This window comes from Saccostrea echinata, unplaced genomic scaffold (genome assembly GCF_033153115.1).
Source record: "Saccostrea echinata isolate AGI-Se365-2 ecotype Australia unplaced genomic scaffold, CSIRO_AGI_Sech_v1 ptg000041l, whole genome shotgun sequence".
Taxonomy (NCBI): domain Eukaryota; kingdom Metazoa; phylum Mollusca; class Bivalvia; order Ostreida; family Ostreidae; genus Saccostrea; species Saccostrea echinata.
The window spans coordinates 2,279,902-2,298,227 of NW_026889790.1; the positions used below are offsets into that span (position 1 = coordinate 2,279,902).

Genomic DNA, 18,326 nt, shown 5'->3' on the forward strand with positions numbered 1-18,326 from the left:
GTTTGATTTAGGTCATTTTCGAAATACGCAAGGTATCATTTCCAATCTAATTGAATTATATCTTTGATCCATCGTTACACACGATCTAGATAGAGCGGATCAAAGATTTAATTATTAGATTGGAACGTTTCGAAAACTTACGGAAAACAAACTTTCTTTTTTAAATAATGTAAATAACATAATTGCCTGTGTATCGAAAGGAGCCTTACTCACTCCCTGAACCGTCCCATATGGAATCCTGAGCCTTTACGACTCTTTTTCATACTTTTTTTTATGATAAGTTCATGATATTCCAAACTATCATTTCGATACGACGGCGTATTTACATGTGTAAATGTCATGACCATCTATAACTCACATCTTATATAATTTACTCCTGAAAAATATCATTAATGAATCAACACTGTAACACTTGTTTTATAATATTTTTTTTTGTAAATTTATTTCATAATTTTTAAAATTTATCAAGTCATAGTTTCCAGAAATATCTGTGTACGAGTTATCTTGAGGCACCAACATGAAGATCACGTGACCATCGGCGCGGGAAAGAAGCACATGTGAATTTGGCATCAGAAGATGGAGGTTGTAGTAAGTCAAGTTATTTATACACTTTCTTTCGACATACTTTCTTGGGTTTATAAATCTGACTGTTACCAAAGAATGTGTGCTAATTTGGTATATTTTTTATTTTAAAAAAAGTATAAATTTGCAAGGCATTCCTTGATAAAAGTTGAACATTTGCACCCTCATCTGCGGTTAAAAAGATGTTGTGTGAATCAGTTTCACTTTAGAATTTTTTCCGAAGGATTATGAAGAAAAAATAGCATGTGCAATCAGGGACTTATCAACTAATATATATATATATACGTCTCTGGTGCAATTAAAAGTTCGTGCATGTTTATTTTTTATACAATTTCTAGAAGATTGAACACTTGAAGTTTTTTCTCATTTGAGGAGTACACATATTTAGAATAACGTGATTGCAGCAGGAAGAATATGAAGCAGGCGGTTGTCTTTGTTGCAAAGTTATCTATCAAGGAATTTGATAAGATATTTTAGATATCCCTTTCCTAGCTCCGTATTTTATGCAGTAATTTTTCCCCCCAAGAGATTGATTACAAAATTGCATGATGTGTAAATTAAAATTTAAGGATATTTGTAAATACAAACATACATGCACATACACAAGCTTATAATATGATTTCAACATCTTTTGTCACACACTGGCCTTGTTTATGGAGCTCTCTAGTTTGAAGAGGTAGAAATGTATACATGTTCAATAAATAACTGCAAGTCTGTGTAATAACTGCAATAAATACACAATTAGTTTGGGCACATTCAGTGAAATGGGAGGGAGAGGACGTGGTATTTTAGGAAAAAAGGTAAAATAAAAATTCTAATTTAAAGAAGAAAAAAAAGTGATCTCACAGTTTCTTTTCTTTCTCTCATGGCCACGTACCAGGAAAATTGGAACAAAAGAGAAAATGAAAGTTTCTCACATTATATGAAAAGTCTGGTAAATGTAGAATGATTGTATTGTTTAGAAATTTGAACTGAGTTGACAGAGATCTATGTAATTAAAGAACTACATCATGCTGTCAAAATCACAGCATGACAATCATTGAGATTATGTAATAAAGTAATCCCTTGGGATTATTGTGTTGTTGCTTTGTTTACAGTCATGTCATGCTTTTACAAACATGGAAAAAGAATAGTCATAACCTCATAAATATGGTGAAAAGCCATAAAATTCCTTCTTTTTTTTTTTGATTGAATACCGTAAGTTTTGGAAGATAGGACGATACTCTTTTTCTCAGTACTGCTGGGATCGTCCTATTTAACGAATCGACCCATCTAAGGCCCAAGTTTACGAAAAATGCCCCCAAATCAGTAAAATTTACATAAATTTTAAAGCAAATCTGTGCCATTTTCGTATTTTTTAAAAATTACTTTACCGAGAAAAAAATAATAAACAATAAAGAATTAAATATTTATTCCATTGATTTCTTACAAAATAAGTTCCATTAAATATCCGTTGATGTACAAAAAAACTTATTATATCATCAATAATGTCTCAAAGTATATTTACAACATGCTGTGTCCATCTTGTGAAGTTGGAAGTTGCAATCGTTTACTAAAAATAAAACCGCAACCGTATCAAAGTTTAAAATACGGTGGAGTTTTCACAATCGCAATTGAATTTTTTTTATTACCATTTATTTGTAAGGATTAATTGAAATAGTATACCTAAATATTTTTTCATTGTCTTGTGATATTTATTTAAATGTAAAATGTGTGAAATAAACTGTTGCCGGTAAATTCCTAAAATACTGCTAGTCATAACTATTTTGTTTTATATCCAAGGGGTACACTGAATTATACAAAGATTGGCTTCTAATAGAATTTTAATTGTCTGACAGATAGAGGGATATACACTGTGTACACAAAGGTGTTAACACCTGTAGGTTTAAACACCTGCGGGGCATGATTAACAGATCCACGTGCCGTTACAGGGGTATTAGTGCTATACATCATTGAACAAACAAAACTGTGAAATTCCTGATGACTGTTAAATTGCGAATGTACTCTCAATTAAATTTATTTTTTAACAACAATATCTCGAGCAAATTATAGCATGTTAATATGATTAATTTCAATTGCTCACTGTTACATGTAATAGTCATTTGCGTGTTTTAGCAAATCCCTGAACAAGAAATATAAAAATGGTGGTCATCGCACTTAATATTGTACCCCGGTAAATAATGTTGGAATAAAAGAATGTGTCCACGATGTTCTAAAATGGAAAAGATTATTGTTTGATTTCGGGTATTTCCCTAATTATAGCTGTTGTATACTAAAGTATTTATGTGTTTAACGACGGAGTCAAACAACGACGGCGTTGAACAGGCAAGTTGGAGAAAATGCGTTATATCACAATTCAAGGAAGTTTTAACTATGTTTGTGTAAAACACTGTTAAAATGCTGTACTCATAAAAATACCAGTTTATTTTCTTCATACGTTAATATCACGGGTTAAGTTAAAGACCTTTACATGTTCTGATACATAGTTTCTACGTAAGAATCTCTAGAAAGTCGATAAACAAAGCCTCGTCCTATCTTCCAAATCGTCCTATCTAAGGATTTTTAAAAAATTATGGCTGAAAATGAGCCTTTCGACCTATATACACCATCGACATATACCCCAAAACTTACGGTACTTCCTGGGAAAAGTGTTAGAAGTATGAAGTCACGTTGTGCTATTCCTTTTATTTCACATTTATTGATATTGATCATACTTTCGACAAGTTCATGTTCATTGCTTTTACTTTGTGTGCATCTCCACAGGTAGTATCTTAACCTTTCATTCATTCATTCAACCTGTTTCTTGAAAGGCTTGTATAGTCCATAACTTCCACAAGAAGTGGTTTTATACCTCAAGTGTTTGATAAGAATTTTAAATGTATTTTCCACTTCTGAAGTTTTTAAAGGTTAAACCTATCCATGAAAAGCAGATAAAATTTTAGGGTAAATAACAACATCAGTTTAATATGAAGGAAAAAAGTGCAGTTTGAATTCATAGCCTTGCAGGCTATTAATAATATTACAGATGGTGTGCCAGTAAACACCCACTATATCTTTCTATTTATAGTATGTGTTAGACAGTTCCAACTTTACTACATTTTTTTCCTTTCAATTAAGAAAAAATCTGATTTTTGGTCATATTTTCACAAATACATGAAACTTGCATGTTTATTTAGTTTCATTGTAATTAGAAAGGGGAAACAGATTTCTTTTGATATTTTTTCTTTTTCTAAAATTTCCTTATTTGCAGAAAAGATAAAATTTTGGAGAAAAGTTTGGATATCTTAGAAGAAGGGCCACATTTTCCCCCCAAGTCAGCCAAATAATCAAATTCATCAGGGTTTTAAACTAACTTGTAATCCTTGATAGCCATGTGGGCTACTGAACCTTGCAATTCTGGGGCCCACATCAAAATTTATTCGCCCACAGATTATCACACCTTCTATTGAATATAAAAACAACAAACCCATTTTTCGTTTTTTTTATCGTGTGCTTCGTGTTTCTTTTCTATCCGTTGTAACATTATGCACGACTTATCTAAATTTGAAGTGGAACTCTTCTGTTTATGAAGATTGATATAATCATTCAATATCATATATAGAGCACATGGCACGTTTTCATTCACAATTAACAACAGTACTTTTTGGTTTCTTTGGCTCATTGACCCGTCGATGCCACATTGTGCCCGACACAATCACTTAGACGCTTTATGTATAAGTACTTCTTACGGATAATTATAAAGCACTTTACTGATTACGAAATTTTTCAAGAGAAAAATACAAAACATTCGGACAAAATTGAAAAACAAATATTTATTATCGTAAATTTTCTAATCGCCGTGTGGGCAATTTGAACGTAATTTTAAGTCGCCCACATGGAACATTAGTCGCAAATTGTGAGTGGGCGATTGTTAATTTCAAACCCTGTTCATGACAGCAGTAATATGCTTCTATAGTCCAGTCTCTGAAGTTTTGCAAATCCATTTGTTTTAGTAAATAACAAAATGGGTCACGTAAACGAATTTGTGTTTATATCCATGATTTCCCACCATTCAGATCTATTGGTAGATAAAGAATTCCCCCCCTTTTCTACATCTTCGAAATATTAAGATGTGGTAAATCAGTTGCACACTTACCATTTTAAAGGTAGGAAATGCAGAAACTATTTAGAAATCTTTTGAAGTGGGCTCATTTTAAATGAGAAAAGTAACAGCATTTTTTTCTTTCAATTTACCATTGTAAAACTTCTTCAGAAATGGCTTGTACTTGCTATCTACCCCTTCATTCACACTTCTCAAAATTGTTTTAATTAAATTTGAATACAATTTAAAATGGCAACATAAATTGAAAATTCATTTAGCTGCTTCATCAAAAGCAGGTGCTTTGTATCTTGCAGTGGATTAACTAATTTTATTTTTTATTTTCTTTACCAGAATGGCTTTGGTCGTGGTGGGTAAGTAATGCAGCCAGTTAACAATTTCATTATCTTGACATCGCAATTCTTGTAATTGTAATGCATTGTAAGCATATCTTCATTCTGAATGTTCTGCCTTTTTGTAGGTTCGGAAGAGGTGCTCCATCATCTAGTGATAGCACAGGTTAGACAAGGAATTTTTTAAATTCCGTGCAATTTGGATAGTATAAATCGGGATTCTCCACATCTAAAAATTTAACCAAATTCAACTAATTTACATGAAAGTACAATAAAGGCAATTAACTACTCAAGTAATTAGAAAGTAGGTGTCAATACTGAAATGCATTAAAGTTTTAATCATGGTGGCTGCCAATTCTGACCATGGTGCAGCTCGTTTAACCATGGCCCACATAATTTAACCTTGGCGAGCTGCCATGGTAAAATCCCTTGTGGTGAACCCTGATAATTTAGATGCTAGTACTTACAGAGTATGATGTCTAGGAGTGGATAATTTGCAATGACTGAATAATTTTCATTGAAGGTGGAGCTGGCAAGGGTTTTGGACGAGGTGTTTTACGTGCTGGCTTCACGGTAAATGGTAATGACAATGAACTCTCCAATGACATGTCGAGTCTGTCCGTCGGCAGACCAGGAGGAATGTCCAACGGATTTGGGAAGTCGGAGAACAATTCTGGTGGAAGTGGTTTTGGATCTCGAGGAGGGTTTGGTGGAGGGGGAGGAGGATTTGGAAACAAATCGGATACCAACAATAACAACAGTGGGGGAGGTTTTGGGGGTGGATCATCCGGTGGATTTGGGGGTGGATCATCTGGTGGATTTGGTGGAGGGTCCTCAGGTGGATTTGGAGCCAAGAAGGAAGGAGGCTTTGGTGGGGGTGGAGGATTCAGTGGAGGTGGAGGCTTTGGGGCCAAAAATGATGGAGAATCTTCTGGCTTTGGAGGAGGTAAGAAGTTTTAAGATAAGGTTTCTCTACAACTTGACAAAAGTGTGGAAGGTGTGTTCGTAATAGCACAAATAAAGAAGTTAGCTTGGATTTCTTTGGAGTTACAAGGTCAAAATGCTTGTTTCTTTCCAAAAAGTCTATACTGTTGCTGTATAATTACTTTGAATACAGGATTAGTTTGCAGATTGAAATAAAACCAAAGCATATTTTATTTTGAGCAGTTTTAAAGATTCATACATTACCTATACAATGAAGTGAATGTTGACATTAAAACCAGTGCAAGTGCTTAAATGCACTTAGTAGAGACACGTTTCTTGTATACTTGAGTCTTCTAATCAATGATTTTTCTAAATATATAAATGTCCTGTTTTGTAGGCTTTGGTGGTGGTGACCGACCTCCAAGGTACGTGTTCATGAATATATGTTGCATTTTGACAATTCAAATTAGAGGCAGTTTTATATGTGTGATGTATAAATGTAACAGCAAATGTTAAGTTTTAATGTTCTAATTGTGTAAATTTTCAGGGGAGGTGGATTTGGAGGTGGGGGCGGTGGCTCTGGTGAGTAGTATTCCATTACAGTTCTGTCCCATTTTTAGCTCACCTGAGCTAAATGCTCTAAAGAGCTTTTCTGATCACGTTTTGTTCAGTGTCTGTCTTTCCCTCTTCAAACTTTTCACATTTTCAGTGTCAATGTAAAGGGTTTTAGATCAATTGTAACAGGCTAGGGGTCGAGGTCTTTGAATAAAATCTCTGAGGACCTTATAACAGGTATGTTTTTAAATTTTGATTTCTAAGTGGCATTTATATAGATTGAAGTGGTCAATTTGGCCAGTAGTCTCTCTTTATAGAAAACACTGATTTCGACTTCTTCTCAAGAACCACTTGGCGAATTTCAACCGAACATACCATGAAGCATTATTTGGGTAAAGGGGGTTCAAGTTTGTTCAAATGTAGGGTCATGCCTTTTTAGCTCACCTGAGCTGAAAGCTCAAGTGAGCTTTTCTGATCACCCGTTGTCCGTCGTCCGTCCGTCTGTCCGTCTGTCTGTAAACTTTTCACATTTTCATCTTCTTCTCAAGAACCACTGGGCCAATTTTAACCAAACTTGGTACAAAGTATCCTTGGGTGAAGGGGAGTGTAAATTGTTAAAATAAAGGGTCAAGTCCCCTTACAAGGGGAGATAATCAAGAAAAGACAAAAATAGGGTGGGGTCATTAAAAAATCTTCTTCTCAAGAACCACTGGGCCAGAAAAGCTGAAACTTATGTGGAAGCATTCTGGGATAGTGTAGATTCTAAATTGTTAAAATCATGACCCCCGGGGGTAGGGCGGGGCCACAATAGGGAATCCAAGTTTTACATTGAAATACATAAGAAAAATCTTTAAAAATCTTCTTCTCAAGAACCACTGGGCCAGAAAAGCTGAAACTTATATGGAAGCATCCTGGGGTAGTGTAGAATCTAAATTGTTCAAATCATGACCCCCGGGGGTAGGGCGGGGCCACAATAGGGAATCCAAGTTTTACATTGAAATACATGAGAAAAATCTTTAAAAATCTTCTTCTCAAGAACCACTGGGCCAGAAAAGCTGAAACTTATATGGAAGCATCCTGGGGTAGTGTAGATTCTAAATTGTTCAAACCATGACCCCCGGGGGTAGGGCGGGGCCACAATAGGGAATCCAAGTTTTACATTGAAATATATAGGAAAAATCTTTAAAAATCTTCTTCTCAAGAACCACTGGGCCAGAAAAGCTGAAACTTATATGGAAGCATCCTGGGGTAGTGTAGAATCTAAATTGTTCAAATCATGATCCCCGGGGGTAGGGCGGGGCCACAATAGGGAATCCAAGTTTTACATTGAAATATATAGGAAAAATCTTTAAAAATCTTCTTCTCAAGAACCACTGGGCCAGAAATACTGAAACTTATATGGAAGCATCCTGGGGTAGTGTAGAATCTAAATTGTTCAAATCATGACCCCCGGGGGTAGGGCGGGGCCACAATAAGGAATCCAAGTTTTACATTGAAATGTATAGGAAAAATCTTTAAAAATCTTCTTCTCAAGAACCACTGTGCCAGAAATACTGAAACTTATATGAAAGCATCCTAGGGTAGTGTAGAATCTAAATTGTTCAAATCATGATCCCCGGGCGTAGGGTGGGGCCACAATAGGGAATCCAAGTTTTACATTGAAATATATAGGAAAAATCTTAAAAAATCTTCTTCTCAAGAACCACTGGGCCAGAAATACTGAAACTTATATGGAAGCATCCTGGGGTAGTGTAGATTCTAAATTGTTCAAATCATGACCCCGGGGGGTAGGGCGGGGCCACAATAGGGAATCCAAGTTTTACATTGAAATATATAGGAAAAATCTTAAAAAATCTTCTTCTCAAGAACCACTGGGCCAGAAAAGCTGAAACTTATATGGAAGCATCCTGGGGTAGTGTAGAATCTAAACTGTTCAAATCATGACCCCCGGGGGTAGGGCAGGGCCACAGTAGGGAATCCAAGTTTTACATTGAAATATATAGGAAAAATCTTTACAAATCTTCTTCTGAAGAACCTCTGGGCCAGAAAAGCTGAAACTTATATGGAAGCATCCTGGGGTAGTGTAGATTCTAAATTGTTCAAATCATGACCCCCGGGGGTAGGGCGGGGCCATAATAGGGAGTCCAAGTTTTACATTGAAATACATGAGAAAAATCTTTAAAAATCTTCTTCTCAAGAACCACTGGGCTAGAAAAGCTGAAACTTATATGGAAGCATCCTGGGGTAGTGTAGATTATAAAATGTTCAAATCTTGACCCCCGAAGGTAGGGCGGGACACAATAGGGAATCCAAGTTTTACATTGAAATATATAACTTAAAGAAAAATCTTTAAAAATCTTCTTTTCAAGAACCACTGGACCAATAAAGCTGAGACATATTTGGAAGCATCCTGAGGTAGTGTAGATTCTAAATTGTTCAAATTTTGACCCCCGGTGGTAGGGCGGGGCCACAATAGGTATATTAAAAGGGGGAAATCTGGTAAAGAACAGCATGGCCAAAGATACTCAGGTGAGCGATGTGGCCCATGGGCCTCTTGTTTCAAGGGGAGATAATTAAGAATTTGTGACAATTTGATGGCATCTTCTTCTCAAGAACCACCAGGGATCGACATTAAAGGTTGTCCGATTGCCCGGGACAAGTATATTCTCAGTTCGGGCCAGTGAAATTGTCGACGTACTTGTCCGATCGGGCAAGTGAATTGTTCTGATACATTTTAATGTACATATTGATTTAGTTTACATTATTTAATAAATAAAACAATAAATTGAACACTTGATTTCCGTCATGCACCTGACTGACAATGTTTTTGCATTCGAAATTCCCTGGAAGCGTTTCTGGATTATACTGTTCATTTAAAAATCAGGTTTGTTATTTTCTTTCGTAATAAATATGCTCTATGTCTAACAAAATTTTATTAACTTCTTATTAGGAAATTAGATTATTTATTTACGCACAGAATATATAAGTACAGTATAACACAACGTATCCTGATCAAGATAAGATGTATGTTTCGTAGCAACTATCTTCCTTAAGTGTTGCTTCACAGTTATCTCTGAAAATCACGAATCACAAAAGGATCCTACCGAAAATAATTTTTTAAAAATATGAATTTTATCAAAAGGAAATGGAGGGTTAATGCTGCATGGCAGTATGTGTTAACAGGTTAAATTTTACAAGTACAGCGGTATACATTTATGTACAAATACAGCATCGAAATTTTTTTTCAGGTAGCTCAACTTGCCAAATTGACAGTAGTGTATTTGGTCACATTTTTTCTTATCATAACGTCTACAGAAATTAATAATTTTCTTCTTAATTTCTTTCCTAATTTTGGGCAACCAAGTTTAGCATGCGGACAAGTCAAAGTCTAAGATCACTTGCCCGAAAGACAAGTGGATCTGAAACTTAATGTCTATCCCTGACCACTGGGCCAAAAAAGTTGAAACTTGCATGAAACCTTTATTACAAAGTGTAGATTCAAGTTTACCCCTGGGATTTGATTGAGGCCACAATGAGAGATCAAAGTTTTTTATAGGAATAATCTTTATAAATCGTCTTCTCAAGAACAGCAAAGCCTGTTAAGTCATATTGATATGGAAGCATCCTCATGTAGGGTACATTCAAGTTTAAATTATGACCCCTGGGGGTACGTCGGGGCTGCAATGGAGGATCAAAGTTTTACATAGGAATATATAATAAAAAAAATCTGATGAAGAACAGCAGGACCATATTGACTCGATGAGCATTGTGGCCCATGGGCCTCTTGTACACTGTGTGCTTTGGAGTTGTGTTTATATAGATTTGGTATGTTCATATTTAAGGCTGTCGGAACTGTGGTGAGGAAGGGCACTTTGCGAGGGATTGTCCGAAGCCCCGCAGTGGTGGTGGAGGTGGTGACAAGGGGTGCAGAAACTGTGGTGAAGAGGGCCACTTTGCCAGAGAGTGTCCAAATCCTAAAAGTGGAGGTAATGGTGTTTAATCACACAAGTTAACACTTCAAAATAATCATTAGGTCACCTGAGTCACTCAGGTGACCTATTGCTATCCGTTTTTGTCCGTCGTCGTGCGATGTGCGTTAACATTTTCTCTGAAACCGCTCAACAAATTTCAACCAAATTTGGCATATAGCATCTATGGGTGAAGGGGAACAAAAATTGTGAATTTCATGGTCCCTGCCCCCCTGGGGCCTGAGGGGTGGGGCTAAAACCACCAAAATTAATGCAATCTATAAAAATCTTTTTCTTTACTCCTGGACATCAAGCAGTCAAACTGTTGGCATCATTGTAATAAGCATTGAGTCCTCTACAAAAATGTGAAATTCATGGCCCCAGGGTCAGGGGTTCTGGTGCTAGGGCGGGGCTATATAGATCATATAGTGAAAGTGCATTATTTCTTTGAAAATCTTCTTCTCTGCTCCTGGGTATTAAATGAACTAACTAAGTATATAGTTATGATGAGTAAGAGTGCCTCTTCGGAAATTGTGAAAATCATGGCCCCAGGGTGTGGGATTCTGGTGTTAGGGTGGGGCTCTATTGATTATATAGTGAAAATGCATCAATTCTTTGAAAATCTTCTTCTCTTCTCCTGGGTATTAAATAAACTAAGTATATAGTTATGATGAGTAAGAGTGCCTCTTCCAAAATTGGAAAATTCATGGCCCCAGGGGCAGGGGTTCTGGTGTTAGGGTGGGGCTCTAATGATTATATAGTGAAAATGCATTAATTCATTGAAAATCTTCTTCTCTGCTCCTGGGTATTAAATTCAGTAACTAAGTACATAGTTATGATGAACAAGAGTGCCTCTTCCAAAATTGTGAATTTCATGGCCCCTGGGTCATGGGTTCTGGTGTTAGGGTGGGGCTCTATTGATTATATAGTGAAAATGCATTAATTCTTTGGAAATCTTCTTCTCTGCTCCTGGGTACTAAATTCAGTAACTAAATACATAGTTATGATAAGCAAGAGTGCCTCTTCCAAAATTGTGAATTTCATGGACCCAGGGGCAGGGGTTCTGGTGTTAGGGCGGGGCTCTATTGATTTTATAGTGAAAATGCATTAATTCATTGAAAATCTTTTTCTCTGCTACTGGGTATTAGATAAACTAACTAAGTACATAGTTATGATGAGCAAGAGTGCCTCTTCCAAAATTGTGAAATTCATGGCCCCTGGGTCATGGGTTCTGGTGTTAGGGTGGGGCTCTATTGATTATATAGTGAAAATGCATTAATTCTTCAAAAATCTTCTTCTCTACTCCTGGGTATTATTGAAACGCATTAAATACATAGTTATGATAATCAAGGATGCCTCTTCCAAAATTGTGAAATTCGTGGCCCCTGGATCAGGGGTTCTGGTGTTAGGGCGGGGCTCTATTGATTATAAAGTGAAAATGTTTTAATTCTTTAAAAATCTTTTTCTCTGCACCTGGGTATTATATAAACAAACTAAGTACATTGTTATGATAAACAAGGATGCCTCTTCCAAAATTATGAAATTCATGGCCCCGGGGATAGTGAAGGTGAATTATTTCTTTGAAAATCTTCTTCTCTGCCCCTGGGTATTGTTTAAACAGACTAAGTACATTGTTATGATACGCAAGGATGCCTCTTCCAAAATTGTGAATTTTATGACCCCAGGTTTAAGGATTCTGGGGGGGGGGGGCTTCTATTGATTATAAAGTGAAAAAGCAAAATTCCTTTGAAAATATTCTTTTCTGCTTCTGGTTAAAAAAGCAAAGAAGCTAAGTGTATAGTTATGATGAGCAAGAATGCTTCTTTCAGAGTAGTTAATTTCATGACCCCTGGGTCAGATGTACTGGTGTGAGGGTGGGGCTCTTGATAATATAGTGAAAATGCATTAATTCTATTAAATAATCCTGTTTGCTCCTTAGTGTTAAGCAGATAAATAAAGTGATTAGTTTTGATGAGCAAACTTGTGGTTCCAGGGTCAGAAGCTCTGGTGTTTTAGGGGGGGGCTCTATTGATAATATAGTGAATCTGTAGTAAAAATGCATTATTTCTTTAAAAATCTTCTCCGCACCTGGGCATATCTGAGGCAAATAGAGTAAAAATTTTTGTAAGGAAGGGAATTTTTACCAGATTTTTGAACATCTGGACCATTTGGTCAAGTGTTCTGGTCCTGGCCAGGGCTCTATTAGTTTGTATTCTACTGATAGGAGTTATTCCCCTTTGCCATTTACTTTTGATAATTTATCCCTGTAAATAATGTACTTGAAAGGTAAATAGAATAAGAGAATTATGCAAAAACTTTTATTGTATAATACAAAAAGTACTTTCATTGTTTTAATGATCAGATAGACTTGTAAGTAGTAGATAAATAAAAATAAGACAAAAATAACTTGTCTTATTATATGTTCATCAAAGACCAAGAGAGACCAATGTAAGAGATTTCAACAAGGGATTAAAGTAGTACAGAAGCATTGATAATTTGTTAATATACTGTATGGTGATAGTGATAAATGGGGAACAGATTAGAACCTAATTTATGAACTGTTAATGAGTATTAAGACCAATTATTTTGTTGATCATGATCACCCTATTTTTTTTTCTTTTGGGCAACGAAGTTTCACCTTTCAGTTCATTTTATACTCTATGCATCCTTTAAATTATTGTGTCATACTCAGGTGACCGCTAAGGCCCTTGGGCCTCTTGTTTTTTTGAATACTCTATTTTAATTATGATTTTTTAAGAAGTGACAGATTTTGAATAAAATATGTTTAGGTGTCTTTTAGTTGAAATCTGATCCAGAGGTTCAGGTGAGCATTGTGATAAGTTAGCCTAGCCTAGTGTTAACTTCTCAGGTTTTTTTACCCAATGATACCATATTACCTAGCTGAAGGTGCCTTTTTGATCAAAATTGTATTTACTGTCATTTATTGTACAGATATAATGGTCATTACAGATTCATAAGAACTCAGTTTATGGGTAATCAAAAAAGGAACACTGTAATTAACTTTCACTTTTATAGTTTAGTTAAAGAAGGGAGGAGGGGGCACTGATTCTCTTTCCAAGGGAGAGAACCATTGAACAATTTCAACCATTTTTGGCATATGACATCTATGGGAAAGGAGAACAAAAATTGTGATTTTCATGGTCCCTGGCCCCATGGGGCCTGAAGGGTGGGGCTAAAACCATCAAAATGTAACCTTTAAAAATCTTCATCTTTACTCCTAAAAATCAAGCAGTTAAATTGTTGGCAAGATTGTAATAAGCATTGAGCCCTCTTCCAAAACAGTGAAATTCATAGCCCCTGGCTCAGGTGTTCTGAAGTTGGGTGGGGCTCTATTGATAATAGTTAAAATGCATTTATTCTTTGAAAAATTTTTCTGCCTTCGGGTACAGTTGAATTTCATTATGATTATCTTGAACACCAATATCTTGAATACCAGGGATATATGGAATCAAGTTGGCAGTTTCAATCACTTTAGTGATTTTTTACCCTGGTCATCTCAATTCATAGGATATCTCGAAGTTAAATCTTGGTTGAGATAGAGATATTACACCCTGTTCTTGGAATGGACTATTTTTATGGTTTACAATTTATAGGTGGTGGAGGTGGAGGGGGGAAGTGCTTCAAATGTCAGGAGGAAGGACACATGGCAAGAGACTGTCCCAATGCTCCACCAGTTGGTTAGTATTCATCATTAGTATTCTTAGTATTTTGTATTCTTCATACCTTAATCAACACAGTATCAAGCATCAAACATGTATCTCTACATATTACTCTGTATTGCTTATGCAACCTTTGGCACCTCAGATTTAAGAATGAGGTATCTTGTATCTCTGTTAATAGGATTTTTTTGTCTATGTTTGCAATTTTAGATCCAGACAGACCTGCTCCTTATGTACCACCTGCCCCATCTGAAGACGAAGCTGAAATCTTTAAAGTCATACAGAAGGGAATCAATTTTAACAAGTATGATAAAATTCCTGTAGAGGTAACAGGGAGAGATCCCCCTCCAGCCATCAAAAGCTTTGATGAGGCTGGACTGTACGAGAAATTCCTGGAAAATGTCCGCAAAGCTCAGTATGAGAAACCAACCCCAGTACAAAAGTACTCTATTCCCATAGTAATGGCTGGCAGAGATCTGATGGCCTGTGCTCAGACAGGATCTGGCAAAACGGTATGGAAAGTGATAAATCTTAATGATTACAGATTCAAGTGATCAAGTTGTTATTGGTTCTTAGAAGTTTGATTTTATGATACGTTTGGAGTAATCAAGAAATTTATAAAATTGAGGGAGAGTTTTGTGATACAACTAATTTTGTATTGAACTGATGTTGATGCATCATTTCATCCAGGCTGCCTTCCTGCTGCCTGTCTTGACAGGAATGATGAAAAATGGAATCTCTGGAAGCAGCTTCTCTGAAGTTCAAGAGCCCCAGGCTCTCGTGGTAGCCCCCACAAGAGAGCTTGCAGTACAGATATTTATGGATGCCCGTAAGTTTGCGTACGGCACCATGTTGAGGCCAGTGGTGTTATATGGTGGGACCTCCGTGGGTTATCAGCTCCGACAGGTCGAGCAGGGGACACACATACTTGTAGGAACGCCAGGGAGGTTAATCGACATTATTGGAAAGGGGAAGGTTAGTCAGCTTGAGTAAAGGCTTTGTTATTGATCAGCACAGTTTTTGAAGCTGGAATTAAAAATTGATACATCTAACTTATCTTTTGAAAGTGTATTTTTTTAAACTCATTTTCCAACTATTGGACAGAGTGCATACTTTTCTTAAATTAAAATGCAAGGTTTATTTGGAACAGATCAGTCTTGCAAAGTTGAAGTATTTGATTTTGGATGAAGCGGACAGGATGTTGGACATGGGCTTCGGTCCAGACATTCGAAAGATTGTTGAGGAGTTGGGCACTCCCCCTAAAACAGAGAGACAGACCCTTATGTTCTCTGCCACCTTTCCTAAAGAAATTCAGGAGATGGCTGGAGACTTCCTGAATGATTACCTCTTCTTGACCGTTGGCAGAGTGGGAGGGGCCTGTACTGATGTAACACAGACAGTTTTTGAAGTTGACAGGCAGGAAAAGAGGTCAAGACTCTGTGACATACTCACAGAAACAGGTAAGAATAATTCATTAAAAGATTAACAATGCATGTATGCTTACAGTGGCAGAGCTTGTTTACAATTTTATGTTAAATGTCTGCTGTAATTCATTTTTTTTATTAGGCACAGAGAAAACCCTGGTTTTTGTGGAACAGAAACGCAACGCAGATTTCTTAGCATCCTATTTATCTCAAAATGGATTTCCTACTACTAGTATTCATGGGTATGTGTTTCAGACTCTTAAACAAGAGGTTTAAAATCATTTGTATACTTTACAATGTTGTTGCCTCATGTTTTTTTTTTTGTTCAGAAGTCTGTATATCTTTTTGCTGAATTTTACAGGGACCGTCTTCAAGCAGAGAGAGAGGAAGCTCTGCGAGACTTCAAGACGGGTAAAGCTCCCGTTTTGATTGCTACATCAGTGGCAGCACGTGGTCTGGATATCCCTCTCGTTAAACATGTCATTAATTATGATCTCCCACAATCCATTGATGAGTACGTCCACAGAATCGGTAGAACAGGTCGCTGTGGGAACCTGGGCAAGGCCATGAGTTTCTATTCTAATGATACAGATGGTGCTCTTGCCAAACCATTGGTCAGAATTTTGTCAGATGTAAGTAGATGGGATGTAGAATTGAAAAATTTCAAATCAGAATTGAATTCGTGATCATGTTTTCAAATTAGGGATGGAAATGTGAAGTGGATATTGGCTGCAGGTTTATCATACATGTGATGTACGTAGCACTTCTGAAAGTAAAAGAGGTGTTGCAATAAATTTGTTGTGAAGGTAACAGTTGCAGTAGGATTTGCATTTAGTGTTAAGAATGTGCAACTGTTATTTTAAATGGGTGGCACATACATGTATTATACATGTAAAAGCAGTTTGGACTTGTATGATAAACTGTCTTTCTTGTACTATTAATGAAATATTTGATTCATGAATGCTGGTTGTTGAGTATATTTTTGGTACTTTGTAGGCAATGCAAGAAGTCCCAGACTGGCTAGAGGAGTACTCCAAGACCAGTATGCCAGGGGCTGGTTATGCTGATGTGGGCGCCAAATTTGGAGGCCGTGACATTCGAAAAAATCAGCCAAGGGTATGTTAATCAGATTATTGAAGTATTTTGTAAATACCTGTATGACCAGCAGAGCACAGCTTTAAATTCTTATGTGCAAATTGATACAAGTGAATATAAATAGTTAAAACACATTGATAATAAATTAAAATTGATATCTAACAGGTTGTCACAAAAATAAAAGAATTGTATAAGAAAAGGTTCAGTGTAATTGTAAGTCCTTCACTAGTGTTGACTTGTTTTCAGACCAGAGAGACCCACAAGGGGGAGGGTGGCTACCCTCTGGGGGCTGGTGGTTCTGTATCCGTTGGAGCAGGTGGTGCCCAAGAAGAGGATGAAGAAAACTGGGATTAGGCCCTTTTTTTCCTCCATGTAACTAAAAGGAATGCCTCCCTGTGTAGGACAGAGAATGTTTTTTGTTTGAAGCCAGGAAGGCTGTGAACACTAGGTGCTACAGGGACTGAAGTAGTGCTCTTTGCGTGTTTTATTGTGTACATATGTTGATACGTCTTATTTGATGGGCATTACAGACATCTCTTCCTTCGAAAGCAAATTTTGGATGTTGAACCTTCAAGAAAAAATAGGGCATGAATTCAAGAAGTAATCTTTGAAGAGAAATAAAACATCAATAGAAGTCTTGCCCTAGAACTGATTTACTCATAAAATCTGTAGATTTGGACCAATCCAAATGGAATTTTTTAAACAAAACCAAGAGAGAATGTTGATCAACATAAAATTGATGGATTGAAAAATTACATGGATCCTTCAGAAATTTATTAAACCAATGCTTAACACTTGAGGAGGGATGTAGAAGGATGAATGTGATGCGAACATCGTGTTGTGAGAAACAAAGGAGAAATGATATGTGGCGGTTTGACCCAGTATCGGGTGTGCCGAGACAAACCCAAAAATGACTGTAATTCAGGGTCGCGTGGTCGAGCTCGGTGTGGGACAGTTATTGGCAGCACGGTCTGTCGCTGAGCATAACGAATGGAAAGTATGGAAGTGAATTCTAGTCTCATGTCAGACCTAGTGCAATAAATACCCATGTCTTTCAGAGAACATTTTATTGTTGTTGTGAACTTTGAATCTCATCTCATGGATCACCGCATTTCAGGGTATCCTCAGGGTAGCATCATTGCCAATCATTGCCAACCATCACACCATAGCTCTAGTCCACTACCGCTGTGATATTCCATCTGTTTTGTTTCTCATTATGATTTTTTTTTTTTTATAGTTTTCTGTTATATTTTTTTAATTAAAAAAAAAAAACATTAAAAAAAATTGTGATTTCTTTGTTACTTTGCAAACAGCTGCCAGCTTTAGAATTTGTGAAATCTGCAGGTGCTATGAAGTGAATTTTGATAAGGACAGGGACAAGATTGCAGTTAAATGATCTAAAGAGGCATATGTGGGAAAAAAACAGTTTGTATATTAGCTCTTCTAAGAGCCATTTGCATTGGCCATTTGAGCACTGTGTATAACTATTGAATGTTGGCCATATCTTGGAAACCCCTTGGCTAAAATTTATCAAAGTATTTGATGAAAGGCTTTTCTTTGTATATATAAAAAAAAAAAATAGGGATGTGATTCTCGAACTTGAGAAATATTTTAAAAGATGGTTGTTAAAAAGTTGGGGAAAAAAGTACTTGCAATATTTCCTTCTC

General features: G+C 36.5%; 1 protein-coding gene across 2 annotated transcripts; it reads left to right on the forward strand.

The window, feature by feature from the left end:
• The first annotated feature begins 561 nt into the window (after positions 1–561).
• On the forward strand, positions 562–17,943 carry LOC133200734 (ATP-dependent RNA helicase DDX4-like). Of its 2 annotated transcripts, none has more exons than XM_061336514.1 (15): positions 562–588; positions 5,015–5,034; positions 5,142–5,179; positions 5,537–5,959; positions 6,335–6,362; positions 6,485–6,519; positions 10,335–10,478; positions 14,075–14,158; positions 14,351–14,652; positions 14,831–15,115; positions 15,291–15,600; positions 15,707–15,806; positions 15,926–16,196; positions 16,561–16,680; positions 16,906–17,943. In XM_061336514.1, exons 1-15 carry the CDS (start codon positions 577–579, stop codon positions 17,011–17,013), a joined length of 2,280 nt encoding a protein of 759 aa, XP_061192498.1. In that variant the 5' UTR covers positions 562–576; the 3' UTR covers positions 17,014–17,943. The 2 variants fall into 2 exon arrangements, with proteins under 2 accessions (XP_061192498.1, XP_061192497.1); XM_061336513.1 differs by lacking the exon at positions 562–588 and adding an exon at positions 1,326–1,382.
• The last annotated feature ends 383 nt before the right edge of the window (positions 17,944–18,326 follow it).

Excerpts from the sequence above, each read along its gene's own strand:
- LOC133200734 (XM_061336513.1), top strand. The coding sequence starts at position 1,347 with ATGGGAGGGAGAGGACGTGGTATTTTAGGAAAAAAG. Across the intron at positions 5,035-5,141 it reads AATGGCTTTGGTCGTGGTGG|GTTCGGAAGAGGTGCTCCAT; the intron begins GTAAGTAATGCA and ends GCCTTTTTGTAG. Across the intron at positions 15,601-15,706 it reads TGACATACTCACAGAAACAG|GCACAGAGAAAACCCTGGTT; the intron begins GTAAGAATAATT and ends TTTTTTTATTAG.